The 19,764-nt window shown below is 35.7% G+C and overlaps 1 protein-coding gene across 1 annotated transcript; it reads right to left on the bottom strand.

Moving 5' to 3' along the window:
• Window positions 1–553: 553 nt before the first annotated feature.
• LGSN (lengsin, lens protein with glutamine synthetase domain) lies at window positions 554–16,732 on the bottom strand. The gene is made up of 5 exons (XM_060167693.1): window positions 16,691–16,732; window positions 16,123–16,252; window positions 13,463–13,660; window positions 3,905–4,071; window positions 554–1,753 (listed from the first exon to the last, which is right to left on the bottom strand). The coding sequence occupies exons 1-5, from the start codon at window positions 16,730–16,732 to the stop codon at window positions 554–556; spliced, it is 1,737 nt and encodes a 578-aa protein (XP_060023676.1).
• Window positions 16,733–19,764: the final 3,032 nt, after the last annotated feature.

Genomic DNA, 19,764 nt, shown 5'->3' with positions numbered 1-19,764 from the left:
GACATATGTGAAAACTTCTGCTAACTTGTCATCATGACATATTTTTGTAAAACTTAATTAAATCATTTAGAAGCATCACAATGATGCTTGCAAAATAGACCTTCAGAATGCCTTGATGAGTGAGATTATATTAGCAAATACCTTTGTTTTCCTGGCAGTCACAACCTATGTGTATATTGGAAATTATTTCATTTTTTATAGTTATTTAAATTTTGCATTCTAATTCTTAAGTCTTTTTAATTGTGTGAATATATTGGTTGCTCCCACAAAACTGAATATTCGTATCTAGGTCAACATATGCAGAGGCAATGACCACCGAGTGACAAGGTTTGCTGGGTTTTCACATCACAGCTGCACCACAACTTTATTGTTTGTTTCTGAATCAGAATCCTCTCAGCAACCCCACTTCATCTGTCAAATACTCCATGGGGACCAAAAAGAGAGAAAGCATTTGTAGTCTTGTTGTTGTTGCAAAAATCCAATCTTTTCTTTCTGGCAGATCAATTACTTAAGTAAAACTCACATCGCTAAAGGAACAGTCAAGGGTTTCACACTAAATAAAATACTCTAAGAATTTATTTCTCTCAGCATCTGTTTCTTCACTTTCCAACTCATATTTCTTCATGGCAACAAAATATCGAATAAAAGTTTCCCCTAGAGCCTGTCTCAGACATTGATCTTCCTCCAGTGCCAGGAGGGCATCTTCTAGTTTCAAAGGGATCTCAGAAAATTTGGGCTGATGAAGGTCTGTGCCATCCTCTGGAGCAGCCAAAACACCATCGTTTCTTTGAAGTCCATCCAAGCCTGCAGCCACAGTGGCAGCCAGCACCAGGTAAGGGTTTGCCGTGGCTGAGCCCAGCTTATTTTCTATTCTGGTGCCTTTCTCACCATGGCACTTGATATTAAAAGCACAGCTGTTATCGTTGTATGCCCACGTTGTCGGCACACTCTCCTTCAGGTCTTTACTGTCCTTGAAATAGCGCTTCCGGCAGCTAGCAGCAGGAGCCATCAAGCAGCTGAGAGCAGCAGAGTGCTTCAAGAGACCTGCCAACCATTTTTTCCCAGTGATCGTGAGCTGCTCCATTCCAGAACTGCTACAGAACATGTTTTTCTTTCCATCGACATCCCAGAGACTATGAGACAAAATTCCTGAATTGCAGAATCCAGTCTCAATGAAAAAGCTGGTGATGTAATTATATTTCCTTGCCACTTCTTTGACAGCTGTTCTAAAGGTAAATGCATTATCAGCTGAACTGATGCCAAATTCGGGCAGAAAGCAGATTTCCATCTGGCCAGGCCTGGTAGAGGAGGAAAAGCTCTCAACATTGGCCCCAGTGTGATACAACCCATCCACGAGTTCCTGGATGAAAGGCTGGTCGTGGTCATTTAGCAATGCTGAAGCAGGAAGAGATATGGTCTTTGAATTGATAATTTCGGGTACACCAAAAGTGCAAAAATCATAGATGAAGGCAGAGAACAGGGAGAAGCCAGAGTCCTGCAGCCGGCTCAGCTGCCTCTTTGCGATGTGCCTTGGGGAAGTCAGCAGAGGCTCGCCAGTCACAGTGAATGTGTCACAGATCACCCTTGCTGTCCTCTCGGCCCATGGCAAAACTCTGAAGGTCGATAGCTCTGGCATCAGGACTATGTCACTATTAAAACATGTTGCTCTTATGTGATCCACTTCATTGTCCTTAGGATTTGGTATCAATTCAAGATAACCTCGGGGCATGTAAACGCCATGGATCACTTTTTCCTAAAGAAGTTAAAGGATAGAGCAATCAAGTTTTGAAACTTGAAAACAAAGAAAAACGTTGGGGGTGGGAGAACGAGAAAAAAATGTTTAACATCTGTTGGTTAAAGCTAGCTTAGTATCAGATAAATTTTAAATAGTTTAAAATAGAACCCCCAAAGGTAATTTATAAACAAGTCTTAATAACTTTAGCCTTGGAGACTTTATATGCTCATGTTCATGAAAACAGCACTCATAAAGAAAAGCTATAATGATAAAGAAAATGTCTATAGCAAATGACAAAGGTAAAACCTAACAGAATTATTTGAACTGCTCATAACCAAAAATATTTTTTAAAGCACTTTTTATCATGTGGCGTAGTGGCTAATACTTCAGATAAGGCTTATTCTATTGTAATCCCCACAGGTAATTGACTCTCCAAAGTCTACAGTGAAGAATCCTCAGTCTTTCTCAGAGAGCTGACTGTTGTCACACCCGGGACACACAGGACAGAAGAGCCAGGACTGCTGACAGCTGCACTCCTCTCTTCACTCACCTTTACAACACACTAACGAACAAACTACCTCACAGGCGCAGAGTTCCAGAAACCTTGCCCGTGAATGCGGACCTATGTTATAGTTTCCAAAATGTTGCAGCCTTCAAGTCAGCAGTCCTAACTCTGTCATTAATTCCTTGTGTGAAGTTAAGCAGGTCACAGAACTATGTTATGTGCCTCAGCCTCCATATCTGTGAAACAGAAGTGTTAGAGTAGATGATTGCTAAGGCACTTTCTAGTCAAATACCTCTTGGGTTCAATGGATTTAACTTTTATTTAACTTTTCTATGTGCCCTACAACAGGGAAATAATGAAGTTATAAAGTTGAACAGGCACATAAAAATGTAGAAATTGTGTAGTAGGAATATCAATAAGGTTTCATGTGTTGACGTTTCCATTAATGGGTGGAGAAAAAGCTGACTGTAAAGTTTGGTTCCTATGATGTCAGTGAACACCGTGAGGTTAACAAAACCTACTCACATTCTGCAAGCCAAATTGGTTGTTATATTACTTCCAAATCTCAAACAGGGTGGCTAATGAGGAAGGGCTGATGCTCGCAGAAGCGACTCTTCTGCAGGTGTCGGTGAGCCACTTCCTCCTTCACTTTCCACCATCTCTGCACATTTCCAAGTGCCATTTGACCTGGATGATCCAAATCTGCTTTTGCCAGTAGTAAAGTTGAGTAAGTCAAGCACTGTTTATTCAGCGCCTGCTTAATTTTCAACCTACTCAAGGACCTATATACATAAACTTCGTGTGTGTGTGTGTGTGTGTGTGTGTCTGTGTGTGTGTGCAGGCAGATCTAAAGAATTTTTGAAGAAACAGATTTGAATCTTTTGGAATTCTTTAAAAAATGTTTTGAAGATGCCCAATTTTTCCCAATATAAAGCAAATGAGAAAAATTACAATTTGATATTGAAGTAATAAGTAAGATATATTTAAACAATAATCTTAGAGGATGCTTAATTTTCATACTTTTGTATATAATACTGATGTCCCTTCCTAAGAAATGATGTTTCAGTAACACAGTAAGTCAGTTATTAAAGTAAATACATGACATAAACTGAAAAATACTCAGAAAATCTCAAAACATATCTAAAAATATCATATTTCTTGATATCACTATTTTTGAGAACTTAATAATATTTATTGTCATCCAACAAAAATAGAATATATTCTTATCAGAATTAGAAGCTAAAAGGGATATACTTTTTATCTAGAAAATTCTATTTAATCTTATTTTTCTCTTTGTTTTTACTCCTAGGTCTTCTGTTGTAATTTTCTTATATCAAACAAATTATAATCTTCATAATTGCGATAAGAGAAAAAAGTAGTGAAATTATTCAAGGCTGAAGGATGAAATTTACCAGTCTTAATTAGTTTTATATTTATATTGGGTAAATGAATTGCTGTTTGGGAGCTGAAAGTATACATTCAGCTCTTAGGGGAACAATAATGTGTCTGGGGAGTGGCAAGGGAAGAAACAAAATGAATGATTGGTTTTCAACTAGAATTGCTGTATAGGTTACAATAAAATAAGAAAGAGCAATAAGGACCATTTGCTTGCAAATGAATTGAATGAAATTATATTCAGTCATAACTCTACTTGCAAAACTCACTTGGAAAAATTGTGCAGGGATACTCTTAGACCGGGATACACCATGGAGGTCTGTTGCTTCAAATCGCACAAACTGAAGGTGATTTTTGGCCATCTCTTGTTTAATGTGTTTCATTCTAGAGGAGAGTTGAGGTGCAGTAGGAATTTGAGTGCTGTTCCCAGTGTTATCTGTAAAATAAAAAATGGTCTAAATCATTAGATCATGATGAACTGCGAAGTAAAATGAGGCTAGAGAATAGTGAATTAGTCATTATGATCATTAACAAAAGCATCATATGTTTCCATGTCTTTGGCTTATTCCTGAGAACATTGTCTCTAAACAGTCTAAGAGATTATCACCTGGGACAAGGTGAAGGTTAATTCTATTTGCTTAAGTAAATAGTAATATTATATGTAAGCACTTACTGAAAATGTCTTTGCTTATGGAAATTAGAATATATTTACATCACTGTTTTGGCACCATATAAGGCTGTATATAGATGAGTATCATCAAAGAGACTTTAAGTTTCTTGAACTAACTGGTTTTACCCAAATAAAAAGTTCCTGTATGATTAAAGGTAAAATTATTTGTTTGTTTTATTTTCTGTGGGTTTGCTTTTTTGTTTCATTTTCTTTGCCAAAAGAGCTTTATATCTTTATAATGGCATCTGAATCTAAGACATCTACATCTCTGTCAAATTTAAAACTTGTATAAGTGAGCATATAAAAGTGTTTTCCAAGAATGAGAGTGTAGGAGATGAAAAATCTAGACTGAGTACTCCATTTTTAAAAACTAGAAAACTTAAAAAGAAGTTTTTTTCAAGACTTTTAAGATAGTCTACAAATTCTAAAACTCTAGAGTTAGAAGAGACTGGAGATAACATCTAATTCAACCAACTCAGTAGCTTAAGTCCCAGAGAAGTACAACCAGTTTCCCTGAATCACGCTCTCAGTCCATCACCAAAATCGAAACTGGAACCCAGACCTTTTGATTCTGGTTGGGTGGCTCAATACCATAAAGTGACTGAATGAATCTAAAGTGTATAGAAGGATCAGGCACACAGTACACATCATAGATGTTGGCTACTGTCTGACTTTTAGGAGACGCAGCAGATTGTAGTCATTCAGCAAAATCACAGAAGCTCATCTGCCTCCCTACAAATCCTGCCTTTGCCATGGCAACTTTCCTTATCTCAGCTTTCTTATGTGTCTCAGCTTTCTCACTGACACAATATTACCTATTTCATAGGCTTGTTATGATGATTAAACAAGTTATTTAACAGTTCTTGGCAGACAGTAAGCACCATATCAATGTTTCTTAAATGCATCAAGTGAGCACAATTACTCTAACCCTGGTAAATGGTACCATGATCATGTCTGAATCTGAATACCCATCAATCTGTCACATCACTGATGTTGAACAGCTGTAATTTTAAAGTGATGCTTGAGTATCATTTTTTGAGATATAATTAGGCTTTTAAAACATAAAGATTGACAGTTTAAAAACACAGATTAAGTAGATTTTAAGTACATGAAGCACATGTAGTCATTTGATTGGTTCTACCTATGCAATGACTGGTTCTACCTATGCAAATATATTAGGGATGCTGTCCCGTCACTGATAAATTTGGCTGCTCTCATGCTCCATAGGCTTTATAACTACCTTCCGTTTAACAGAAACAATTAAGCTGTAGCAGTTACAGTGTTTTATGTCAAATTATCAGTTGCTGTGTTCCCAAACTTATTCTGAAGTATTGGGTGTTCTGCCCAAGATGAATAATTCTCCTTAAAGAAAATAAAATTTATAGGCATTTTAAAATATGGAAAATTTCAGATAATCAGTATTCTAAACCTAATAAGCAATTAAATGTAAACCATAAATATATTAATAACATAAAAAAATCAGAAGACATCTCCTATTAAAAGAATAGTCATTTTACTGGTTCACCAATAATACAATCACAGGTAGTCATTAGTTCTTTGCCTTATCTGTATCATCTACAGTTACTACAATAAATGAGTGTTATTTTAAAATAAGAAAAAGGTTTATCCACTCAATATAGATTTTTTTTTGTTACCACATACTATTTATACTGCACATATATTATAGGGGCAGCCAGAAAAAGGTTGGGCACCCTTAGAGAGCTTTATGTTATTGAGTGAGGAAGCTATAGACAATAAACATGCCACCAAATGCAAAGGTGGGATAATTTATCATGGTGAAAGTGCTGGGGAAAAATAACATAGCCATCTGAAGTATTAATTCTGTGAGATTTGATCACAATGTGGACAGGTCCAACCACTGATTCTCTCTAACATCACCAAGTTGCACTATGGCTGGACAGTGAGTGCATATATTAGTTTGCTAGGGCTGCCATAACAAATACCATAGACCAGGAGGCTTAAACAGAAATTTATTTCCTTACAGTTCTGGAGAGTAGAAGTCCAAGACCAAGGTGTCAGCAAGATTGGTTGTTTCCTTCTGAAGACATCTCTCCTTGGCTTGTAGATGGCCATCTTCTTCACATGGTCTTCCCTCTGTGTGTGTGTTTCCTAATCTCTTCTTATAGGGACACCAGTCATATTGGATTAGGGCCCATTCTACAGAACTCATTCAACATTAATTACCTCTTCTAAAACTCTGTCTTCAAATACAGTCACATTGTGAGGTAGTAGGGGTTAGAACTTCAACATATGAATTCTGGGGAGACACAATTCAGCCCATAATAATATACTGACCAGTTTCCATTTTCTTCAGGGTCCTAATCACCACCTGCCATGTTGTTGTGTAATACATGTTTACTGTCTTCACCACTTGCATGTTAGCTCCAGGAGAGCTTACTTATTATGTATTTACTTACTTGCTATTGTATCCCCAGTACCTCCAAGCAGTACAGGCATATCATAGGCACTCACTGGCTATTCCTTTAATAATTTAATAATTAATGTGATTTAATTATTTAGTTAAGTAATTAATACATCATGTGATTTGACCTTGTCTAATTAAAAAGTAAAAATTGGCATCACATATTTTGATATGTATCCTAAGTATCAAATTTTCATTTAAAAGTTTAATTCTTTCACCAAATATGAGAGCCCTATTCAATCAAATTTCATTTTCATGACATCAACTAATCTGAATTGTCTGACTTTCTTTTCTTCAAATAAATTGCACTTCTTAGTTACAATTAAAACTTTTGGTCAGCCCTTCCTAGATGTGTATGATAGAGCATACATGTGTATGATAGAAGAGAAGACAGATATTTGCCAGTTCAGGGGCTCATTTGTTTTACTTATACTGTGGCTCCTGAGAGGTGCTCTCCTTTCCCATCTCCTCAGAGAGTTAATAAATTAAATCAATGCGCTTTTATAGAGGAAGTTTCATGGCTGTGAATTTTTAAGGGGAAAAATAAGAAAACATGAAAAACCAAGCAAACCTCAAAGATCTATAGCAGCTAGAAAGCCTTGGAGAAATGTCCATGTTCCGTGACAATGAGGACATGTTTCAGTTATAGAGAACACGCCATGGTCACTTATAAAAGGCAAATTAAATAGGTGTTTGGGCTTTCAAAAAACTCATTTCAAAAGAGGAAAAGTGTGGGCTTCCCTGGTGGCGCAGTGGTTGAGAGTCCGCCTGCCGATGCAGGGGACATGGGTTCATGCCCCGGTCTGGGAAGATCCCACGTGCCGCAGAGTGGCTGGGCCCGTGAGCCATGGCCACAAGAGCCTGCGCATCCGGAGCCTGTGCTCTGCAACGGGAGAGGCCACAACAGTGAGAGGCCCGCATACAGCAAAAAAAAAAGAGGAAAAGTGCATTTGAGAGTACACTCTGTAATACATTCAGCTTAGGGACGGCTGCCATATTCCTTTCCTTCATCAACCTGGCTGCTCTGAGAGCCACACTGTTAATACAGATGTGACCCCACCTTTGGCCACATCACATTAGCCCAGCAGTATTCGAAAACAAGGATGGCAGAATAACCTGGTATAAAAGCCGGGACAAAAACAAAAACAATAAAAAGCGAGGGTAGGGGGAGCTATTCTTTGAAAAAAATATATTTTTAATAAATTCAAAGTAGTTATTACAGAGAAGAAAATACCACATTGAAAATCCTTACACTTATTTTGGAGATTTATTTTTATATTTATTTTGAAATTATTTATTGGTGGTTTGTTGGAGTTGTGAACTTCCTGGTACTTGGGGCCTGTAAAAAATCTAGCCCTGGGCCAAAGAAGAAGACTGTGAATTAATCAAGTTGAATCAATCAATAATTATACCCACACCCCTGGTCATAGTTGATTGGTAAGAAGAGAACTCATGACACAGTTCTTTTCTCAGATATTTTGACTTGAGTCTAAACAATGGTAAATTCCATTTTTTTTATGCCTGAAACTATATAAAACAAAGGTCACAAACTGTGAAAGAGCCAGTGTAATCAGCAGATATTTTCTCATTAGCCTTCCCAGTGTTTGGAATTTTTTTAAAATTAGCTGACAGTTAAATATCAGAAAATTCCATATAAAAATCTTGAGTTCAACCTTCTCTTGAGAAAAGAGAAAGATTGGGCAACACTGGGTGAACATTTCTCTGCAGCAAACATTGGCTGGAACTCTGAGGTGGCCTTCAAATGGGGTATGTATGCATCCTCTAATTCATGGGTTGGCAAATGTTTTCTGTAAATGGCCAGATAGTAAATATTCACAACTTTGCAAGCCATGTGGTCTCTGAGTGAGTAGCACTCACTACTTTCTCACCAGCATGCCTCACTCATTGGCATTATCTGCCTGGCCCCTGTGGCATTTGTATTGATAGTCCCTGATGCTTGGAGGCTGTCAGTGCTCATGTTCTTCACTTCATGGAGAAATTCATGAAGCCAAACACAGAAAGAGACATTCATGAAGCCACGGAGAAATGCAGGCATGAGAGATGGTATGAATTGCCCCCGAGGATGTTGACACCCTAAACCCTGGAACATGTAGAATATGTTAAACTGCAGGGCAAACAGGACTTTGCAGATGTAATTAAGGTTATGGACCTTAAAACAGGGACATTGTCTTGTATTATTCAGGTGAGCCCTTAAAAGCAGAGAACTTTCTCCAGCTGTAGGCATAAAAGAGGTGTGGAAGACGAGGAATTCAGAGAAATTCCAAACATGAGAAATATCTGAGGCACCACTGGCTCAGAGATGTAGAACCAAAGGCTTCCAGGAGCTAAGGGCCACTCCAGCTGGCAGCCAGCAAGGAAACAGGAACCTCAGTCCTATGACTGCAAGGAACTGGATTCTCCCAACAATGTGAATGATCTTGGAAGTGTATTGTTTCCTAGAATCTCTGGCTAAGAACTAAGATGGCCAACCTTGATTTTGGCCTTGACATACTTGAAGTACAGAAATCAGCTGTGCAAACCTAGACTTCCGATGTACAGAACTGTGAGATAATGAATTGCGTTCTTTTAAAATGCTAAATTTGTTATGGTGGCAACAGAAAATTAATATATATGGAATCCTTACAGTGTTCACTCCCAGGCTCTATGTCCTTCTTAGGCCCTGTGTGTGGTAAAGAATTTAACCTTGCCCAAAGAGAGCTCTGGCCTTTACCCTTGGCCTTGACTGGTAATCTCTAAGCCCTTAGAATGTCCTGCCTGACAAGAGTGTCTTTGTTTTCCTTGTGTCTCTGGCCACACTAGAAAGTCCAGCAATGTCATTTATTATTGAGTCATGTGGCATCAGCTTGACCGCAGTGGAGCTGGAGACTGAGGTCAGCCGTGTGACCAGTTGACTGTGGAGCTCCAATAAAGACCTGCACACCAAGACTAAGGTGAGCTTCCCTAGTTGGCAATACTCCATTTACATTGTCACACACCATTGCCAAGAAAATAGTGTTGTTCATGACTTCAGTGGCAGAGGACAAGTGGGAGTTCCATGCTTAGAACTTCCTTGGACTCTTCATCATGAATCCTTTCCTTAATTGAATTTAATCTGTATTTTTTTCATTGTAATAAACCATAACCTTGAGGATAATAGCCTTCGGTGAGTTCTGTGAGTTCTTATAGCTAATTATCAAAACTAAGGTTAGTCTTAGGGAACTCCCAATCTTGAAATTGGTTTCAGAAGTGAGAGTAGCCTGGTAGACACTGTATCTCTAACCTTACACCCTGCTATATTTCTACCTTTCCAAACTTTGTTTGTTCAATCTTTTCATCATGGATTCCTATGTGGAATAAATAAGTTTAAAATTATTTTCTATCACTTGGATCCCACAGATTTTTGACCAATACACTCATAGGTCAAAATAGCTATATCACTATTGATAACCCATAAATTTAGAATAACAGAATTTTTAGTATCTGGTCTTACATTTAGGTCTTTAATTCATTTTGAATTTATTTTTGTGTATGGTGTTGGAGAATGTGCTAATTTCAGTCTTTTCCATGTAGCTATCCAGTTTTCCCAGCAACACTTATTGAAGAGACTGTCTTTTCTCCATTGTATATTCTTGCCTCCTTTGTCATAGATTAGGTGACCATAGGTGTGTGGCTTTATCTCTGGGGTTTCTATCCTCTTCCATTGATCTATATTTCTGTTTTTGTGCCAGTATCATACTGTTTGATTACTGTAACTTTGTAGTGTAGTCTGAAGTCAGGGAGCCTGATTCTTCCAGCTCCATTTTTCTTTCTCATAATAGCCTTGGCTATTCAGGGTCTTTTGTGTCTCTGTACAATTGTAAAATATTTTGTCTAATTCTGTGAGAAATGTTACTGGTAATTTGATAGGGATTACTTTGTATATATAGATTACCTTGGGTACTATAATCATTTTGCCAATATTCATTCCTCCAATACAAGAACATGGTATATCTCTTCATCTGTTTGTGTCATCTTCAATTTCTTTCATCAGTATCTTATAGTTTTCTGACTACAGATCTTTTGCCTCCTTAGGTAGGCTTACTCCTAAGTATTTTATTATTTTTGATGTAAGTGGGATTGTTTCTTTAATTTCTCCTGATCTTTCATTGTTAGTGTATAGGAATGAAAGAGATTTGGGCATATTAATTTTGTATCCTGCAACTTTACTGAATTAATTGATGAGCGTTAGTGGTTTTCTGGTAGCATCTTTAAGATTTTATATATATAGTATCATGTCAACTGCAAACAGTGACAATTTTACTTCTTCATTTCCAGTTTGGATTCCTTTTACTTCTTTTTCTTCTCTGATTGCCATGGCTAAGACTTCCAAAACTATTTTGAAAAACTCTTAGAGGAAAACATAGGCAGAACACTCTCTGACATAAATTGCAGCAAGATCTTTTTTGATCCACCTCTGAGAGTGAAGAAAATAAAAACAGAAATAAACAAATAGGACCTAATTAAACTTAAAATCTTTTGCATAACAAAGGAAACCATAAGCAAAATGAAAAGACAAAGCACAGATTGGGAGAAAGTATTTGCAAATGAAGCAACCAGCAAGGGACTAATCTCCAAAATATACAAACAGCTCATGCAGCTCAATATCAAAAAACCAAATATTCCAATTAAAAATGAGTGGACAATCTAAATAGACATTTCTCCAAAGAAGAAATACAGATGGCCAAGAGGCAAATGAAAAGATGCTGAACATCACTAATTATTAGAGAAATACAACTCAAAACTACAATGAGGTATCACTTCACACCAGTTAAAATGACTATCATCAAAAAAGTCTACAACAATAAATGCTGGAGAGGGTGTGGAGAAAAGGGAACCCTCCTGCACTGTTGGTGGGAATGTAAATTGATACAGCCACTATTGAGAACAGTATGGAGATTCCTTTAAATACTAAAAGTAAAACCACCATATGACCCAGCAATCCCACTACTGGGCATATACCCTGAGAAAAACATAATTCAAAAAGAGATATGTGCCAGAATATTCATTGCAGCACTATTTACAATTGCTAGGACATGGAAACAACCTAAATGTCCATCAACGGATGAATGGATAAAGAAAATGTGGCACATATATACAATGGAATACTACTCAGCCATAAAAATGAAAGAAATTGAGTTATTTCTAATGAGGTAGATGGACCTAGTCTGTCATACAGAGTGAAGTAAGTCTGAAAGAGAAAGACAAATACCATATGCTAATGCACATATATGGAATATAAAAAAAAAACTGGTACTGGTGTACCTAGTGGCAGGGCAGAAATAAAGACACAGGTGTAAAGAATGGACTTGAGAACATGGGGGGTGGGAAGGGGGAAGCTGGGATGAAGTGAAAGAGTAGCACTGACATATATACACTACCAAATGTAAAATCGATGGCTAGTGTAAAACTGCTGCATAGCCTAGAGAGATCAGCTCGATGCTTTGTGATGACCTAGAGGGGTGGGCTAGGGAGGGTGGGATGGAGGCTCAAGATAGAGGGGATATGGGGATATATGTATACTTGTAGCTGATTCACTTTGTTGTACAACAGGAACTAACACAACATTGTAAAGCAACTATACTCCAATAAAGATATAAAAAATAAAATAAAAATAGAGCTACCATATGATCCAGAAATCCCACCCTTGAGCATATATCCAGAGAAGACCATAATTCAAAAGGATACATGCACCCCAACGTTCATTACAGCACTATTTACAATAGCCAGGACAAGGAAGCAACCTAAATGTCCATCAACAGATGAATGGTTAAAGAAGATGTGGTACATATGTGCAGTGGAATGTTACTCAGCCATTAAAAAGAACAAAATAATGCCATTTACAGCAACATGGATGGACCTAGAGATTGTCATACTGAGGGAAGTACAAAGGGCAGAGAAAGACAAATATCATCCTATATGTGGAATCTTTAAAAAAAAGGTACAAGTGAACCAATTAACAAAACAGAAATTGAGTTATAGATGAAGAAAGCAAACTTACATTTACCAAAGGGGAAAAGGGAGAGAGATAAATTAGGATTAACATATACACACTATATATATAAAATAGGTAACTAATATGAATCTTCAGTATAACACAGTGAATAGTCAACACTCTGTAATGACCTATATGGGAATAGAATCTAAAAAAAAAAAAATAATAATAACAATTTTACTTTTAGAAAAGACTTGAGAGACCATGCATGGCAACCCCTCCATTTTCCATATGAGCAGCCTAGTGGGGAAAGAAAACTGTAAAGCATTTTATAAATGATAGGTGTATAAATTATTTTAAGTGTTCTGACTTTCAGGCTAGCATTTTCAACCAACAACACAATATCACTAATTCAAATACAAATTTGGGATTAGCAACTAGACCCATATGCCAGTTTGTCCCAGAGTCCTTACCAGTATAGTTGGAGTTTGGGTGAAATTCATCATCAGGAGCGTTAACTGATGTTTTGATGGGCAATGGCTTTATCACTATTTTCTGATCTTTGGAATCCTTGTCATCTTCTGACAAATGAGATTCAGCAGAGCCAGGTCCCATGACTGGTTTATTGGTATCCCCCAATTTGTGACACACCATTTGGTTTCTAATCCTTTCTGCAGAAATAAAGAAAAATGTTAAGGTCTTCTGCCCATTTTTGATTTGCCAGTTTGTCCCAGAGTCCTTACCAGTATAGTTGGAGTTTGGGTGAAATTCACCACCAGGAGCGTTAACTGATGTTTTGATGGGCAATGGCTTTATCACTATTTTCTGATCTTTGGAATCCTTGTCATCTTCTGACAAATGAGATTCAGCAGAGCCAGGTCCCATGACTGGTTTATTGGTATCCCCCAATTTGTGACACACCATTTGGTTTCTAATCCTTTCTGTAGAAATAAAGAAAAATGTTAAGGTCTTCTGCCCATTTTTGATTAGGTTGTTTGTTTTCTTGATATGGAGTTTTATGAACTGTTTGTGTATTTTTTATATTAACCTCTTGTTGGTCTCATTGTTTGCAAATATTTTCTCCTATTCCATATGTTGTCTTTTCGTTTTGTTGATGGTTTCCTTTGCTGTGCAAAAGCTTTTAAATTTGATTACGTACCATTTATTTATTTTTGCTTTTATTTCTTTTGCCTTGGCCTAAAGAAAATATTGACTGATGTAAGAAAATATGGCTACAATTCATGTCTCCTAGGAGTTTCATGGTGTCATGTCTTATATTTAGGTCTTTAAACCATTTTGAGTTTATTTTTGTATATGGTGTGAGAGAATGTTTTAAGTTCATTGATTTACATGCAGCTGTCCAACTTTCCCAACACCACTTGCTGAAGAGACTTTCTTCTCTACTGTATATTCTTGCCTTCTTTGTCAAATATTAATTGACCTTAGGTATGTGGATTTATTTCTGGGCTCTCTATTCTGTTCCATTGATCTGTATGATGCTTTTGTGCCAATACTATGCTGTTTTGATAACTGTAGCTTTGTAGTATTGTCTGAAATCTGGGATGGTTATACATCCAACTTTGTTCTTTTTCCTCAGTATTGCTTTGGCAATTCTGGGTCTTTCATGGTTCCATATAGATATTAGAGTTATTTGTTCTAGTTTTGTGAAAAAACGTCATAGATAATTTGATAGAGATCACATTAAATCTGCAGATTGCTTTGGGTAGTATGGCCATTTTATCAAAATGAAATAGACATTTCTCCAAAGAAGACATACAGATGGCCAACAGGCACATGAAAGGATGCTCAATATCACTAATTATTAGAGTAATGCAAATCAAAACCACAATAAGGTATCACCTCACACCAGTCAGAATGGCTATCACCATAAAGTCTACAAATAAATGCTAGATTAAAAAAGGGAACCCTCCTAAACCTTTGGTGGAAATGTAAATGGGTGTAGCCACTATGGAAAGCAGTACGTAGGTTCCTTAAAAAACTAAAAATAGAGCTACCATATGTTCCAGCAATCCCACTCCTGGGCATATATCCAGAAGAGATGAAAACTCTAATTCAAAAAGATATATGTACCCCAATGTTCATAGCAGCACTATTTACAATAGCCAAGACATGGGAACAACCCACTTGTCCATAAACTGATGATTGGTTTAAGAAGGTGTGGTATGTGTGATGTATGTGTATATATATATATATATAAAATGGAATATTACTCAGCCCCAAAAATGAAATATCGCTATTTGCAGCAACATGGATGGACCTAGAGATTATCCTACTGGGTGAAGTAAGTCAGAAAGAGAAATATATGATAATCACTTATATGTGGAATCTAAAAAAGTAAGACAAATTTATATACAAAACAGAAACGGACTTACTGGTTCTGTAGTAGATTTAACGGTTTTCATAGAAACAAACTTATGGTTACCAAAGGGGAAGGGGAGAGTGGGGAGGGAAAAAATTAGGAGTATGAGATTGACAGATACACATCACTATATATAAAATACATAAACAACAGGGATTTACTGTATAACACAGGGAACAATATTCAATATTTCGTAATAACCTATAATGGAAAATAATCTGAAAAAATGTATATAGCTGAATCACTTTGCTGTACACCTGAAACTAACACAATATTATAAATCAACTATACATCAATTTAAATGAAGAAAGAAAAATGTTTAAAAATGTTGGCACTGTTTTCAACTGTCTTTCAATATGATGTAAAGAGGAATACTTGATAAAATAATTTATTCCTAGGCAATGACATACCAAATAAGGGGCAGTGGGAGTAGTTCACCCTGGTTTCAAGATATATGGGGTTGCATTTTCTGTAGAGAATTTTAAAACAATAATAAAGTTTACAAAAGTCTAACTGCATTTTATTGTTGCCATGCACTGGCCATTTGTACTGCCCCTGCCTTGGAACACCACTCTTCCTAGAATTGAGACTGTTGTCCACATCAACTCCTAGTTTCAGCACTGTTTCAAATCCACTGGAGTCTAGTTGGAATTCCAACTTGTGTTATGAAAACTTGATCCACATCTTCATTGTGGCCTCTCTCAGTAATGATCTTTGTACTCATTCTCAGAGCAGAAATATGCTTCTTTTCTTACTCATATGTTCCTTCTGTTCTGTACTCTCTTTTGTTCACACTATTATTTTCTTAGTTCTACTCCCTTAAAATTCTAAATATTTTTATTATTTTTATATATTTATACTGCAAGCCTATATTTTCCATCTTTTATGTTGCCTATGTAGGAATAAATTTTCTTTCTTTCTTTGCTTCTCCCATAGAAGAGAAGAAAAATGTTTTATGAAGAAGAGACCAAATAGAGATTATCTTTGACTACATATTCTTGAGGGATCATAGTAGCAAGATACCTTTTGAGTTGGCTATATCCACTTCTCCTATTTCAGTTGACAAACTATGTAGTTTAGTGACTTCCTTTCTTGTATTTCTTAATTTACTCATCCTGCTGGCTTTAGTCTCATTACCTTCATCTCTGATGTCCTGTAATAATTAATAAACAAAAAGTCAAATAACAGATCATGCACACAATGAAATTTGGAGGTCAAGAAAGAATGATGATATAAAAATGATTCTAGAAGACTTTAAAAACAAGGTAAATTTTGTTTCCACATCCACTTGAATAATTCAAAATTAAGAGGCTTAACATTCTGCTGACAGGATGGATTTTCTGTATCTCCTTTTATATGTGGTACAAAAAATATCACCAAATAAATTAAAATCTTGCCCAACTAGTCAGGATTTTCTATATTTTTTACTCTGGGATATTTTGCATTATTTATTCTTAAGTAATTTTACCAAACCCATTTTAGCTTTAAAAGCCCTCTTTTATAATTTCTCTTTCTCTTTTTTAGGATCTCTAATGTTTCTGACCAGAGACATAAGTATTATACCTAAGGAATTAGATTCTCCTCTTCTTACCCTCATCCTAATTGCGTCAATATTTACTTCAAAAAAGCACATGCTTTCATAAAATTCTATTTTGTGACTGTATTTTATGTATGTGAAACAATGTCATGCTCAAAGTGTTTTATAGCTTAGGAAAACCTAAAGAAATACATATTAAAACAAAATAACCTAACTTCAACACTCTAGTTATAATCTTTGACAGGATCCCTTGACAGAGCTGTCAAGGGCAATTCCCCACGGGGAGCTGGACAGTGAGGCAGGGGCTGGGGATGGAGAGCTATGGTGTCTCTGCCCCATCAGTGGACAGAATAATCCCTGCAGTCCTGAGTCACAACTGAAATAAATAAGAATTTTTTAAAGTAAAAAGCTGACATTGATTTTTTTCATTTATACACTTTTATTTTTACTTCACTGAAATAATTTTTAAAAGAATCAATTATTTTCTACTCAAATGGCTTGATACTTTATGCACATCATAATGTACTGACTACAGATTCTATTTTAAGTTTTGTGTAGGTGTCATTACTTCTACCAAGTCAACTTTTCTGATTTTTTTTAATGAAGTGTAATTGCCTTACAATATTATATTAGTTTCAGGTGTACAATATTAAATATTTTTATAGAGTATACTCCATACAAAGTTATTATAAAATATTGACTATATTCCTTGTGCTGCACATTACATCTTTGTAACTTATTTATTATCTACCTAGTAGTTTGTATCTCTTAATCATCTACTCCTATTTTGCCCATCCCTCCCCACACCTCTCCCCTTTGGTAGTTTGTTCTCTGTATCTGCAAGTCTGTTTCTGTTTTGTTATATTTGTTCATTTTTTTAAATTCCACATATAAGTGAAAATATACAGTACTTGTCTTTCTCTGTCTGACTTATTTCACTAAGGATAATATGGCATATATATAATGGAATATTATTCAGCCATAAAAAATGAAGTTTTACCATTTACAACAAGTTGGATGAACCTGGAGGGAATTATGCTGTCACTGGTATTTTTAATGTTTTTTTACAAACTCCTCATTGTGGTTTGAGGTGAGAGGATCAGGGTCAAAAACTATATTCTAAAATGTTTCGAGCTATTTTCTTTTTGAAGAGCTATTTCTGAAGTTTCCATCCCTGGAGGCAAGTTATAAATACATGTCCAGAATGGTTGCTGGGGAACAGCTGTACCATTTGTCAATTAAATCAATTCAATCTCTGAAGATTAAAAGAAGAAACATGAATTTAACTGTTTTGTGTCTACATATAGTTATGGTACATTGTTCTTATTGTTACCATGGTTTTTAAAAAGATATATTTCATAGGATAAAGTCTTTGTGTGATTTTTTTTCAAGAAACTAATATTTATTAAGCACTTAATGGATACTAAATACCAACATTATACTTTAAATTTTTTTAATTTTATTATGGTAAGAACACTTAACATGAGATCTAGCCTTTTAAATTTTGAAGCAATTTTTAAGTTGGCCATAGTGTTTTTTTTTTTAACATCTTGTGTGATTTTAAGTTTCACTTTTTAGAAAATTGTGGTCTTTCACTACAGATAATCTTATATTTGGATCATGTGATATTTATAGTAATTTATTTTTTTTAGTAGTTTATAATTTTATTCAAATATTTGTGTAAATTATCCCTATGCACTTTGGATAGGATTCTGACAGTGACATACTAGCCTTATTGTATATATTCACAATTTCTAAGATTGCATTGCCAGAAATATACATTATATAGTTGTAATTTTGGTAAATGTTTTTACATATTCATGTCTCTGGTTATTTTTAAGAAGTCTTCTTTAGAAAATGACTTATTAGGCCAGTTACACAAATTTCAAAGGAAACTGAGCAGACTAATATTTGTGTTAGTTTGATTCATAGGGATCCTCTCATATACAGATTGATGGAATCAAATGAAACAAATTTTAAGATTTCTTCCAGCTTCAAACTCTAACTGCAACCAAATAACAATGTGCTACAATTGAGCACTCTGTCAGGCACATTTCTTCAGCATAACCCTCAAGATGGTAGAATCTCCATCCTACAAATGAGAAAAGTGAGACCCTGAATAACTTGCCCAGGGCCACAAAAGTGAATGGAAAGTACAGAGTATTGATGCAAACATGTCCTCTGGTTTCCAAAATGCCATTCTGCTTCCTAAATTTCAGAAACTCAAACCCAGAGAATGTTTATTTTAGTAATTTTCACCTGCCTTCATATAAACCAGACCAAAAGGGAAAGTTTATTAAGAGAAAAACAAGGACAATTTATCAAGTTCCTACACTGAGAATTTCACCAATAAAAACCCTAGAACTAAGTCATAGTATGTGCCTCTGACTCCAAAATAGATGCTCATTTTTTTTCAAATGAAGAATACATTTAGTTCAGTCCTCTGATTTTCCTTTATATACTAAAATGATCATTTCTATAATAGCTCAAACAAATTTAGTGGATCCCTGATTTACCTCACCTCCAATAAGTATTTTTATTCTCCTTAATCTCTTAACTACATTTAGTTACAATGTGAATGATGTTTCAGTAAAAAAAAATCTACTAGTCAAGATTCATGTGATTTGAGTCCTAATTCTGACTTTTCCACTAAGTAGCAAGTCCTCTGGATCCTTGGTATTTTCATCTGTAAACACTGCTATAAGTACAATTCCCAAAGGTATATTAACATTTTACAAGTATTTTTATAACCAGTATTATAACAAGTATTTTAAAAAATATGTTATATCTTATTTAATACTCACAACTTTCAGGGAACATTTATTATCACCTACGTTTTGCCAAGGCAGAAACAGGTTCACCAGGAAATGATTTGTTCAAGGTCATATGACTGCCAAGGAAGAATAGGAATTATCTGGGGAGCTTCCCACATCACCATAGCAGACAGCTGAACTAGATGAAATTCCACTTCTATTTTATAAGATTATCTGTATGACTTGTAAAAATTTGTTCACTCAACTCCCTCAGTTACATATTCTTCTACAATTATATTGTGTTTTAATAACTCTTTCCTGAATAAGGGTTAAAACCATCTTAAGTCACTATTAGCTTAAACTTCATCAGTCCAA

The sequence above is a fragment of the Lagenorhynchus albirostris genome, chromosome 12 (genome assembly GCF_949774975.1).
Source record: "Lagenorhynchus albirostris chromosome 12, mLagAlb1.1, whole genome shotgun sequence".
NCBI lineage: Eukaryota > Metazoa > Chordata > Mammalia > Artiodactyla > Delphinidae > Lagenorhynchus > Lagenorhynchus albirostris.
This window is presented reverse-complemented; position numbering and strand designations above follow the sequence as displayed.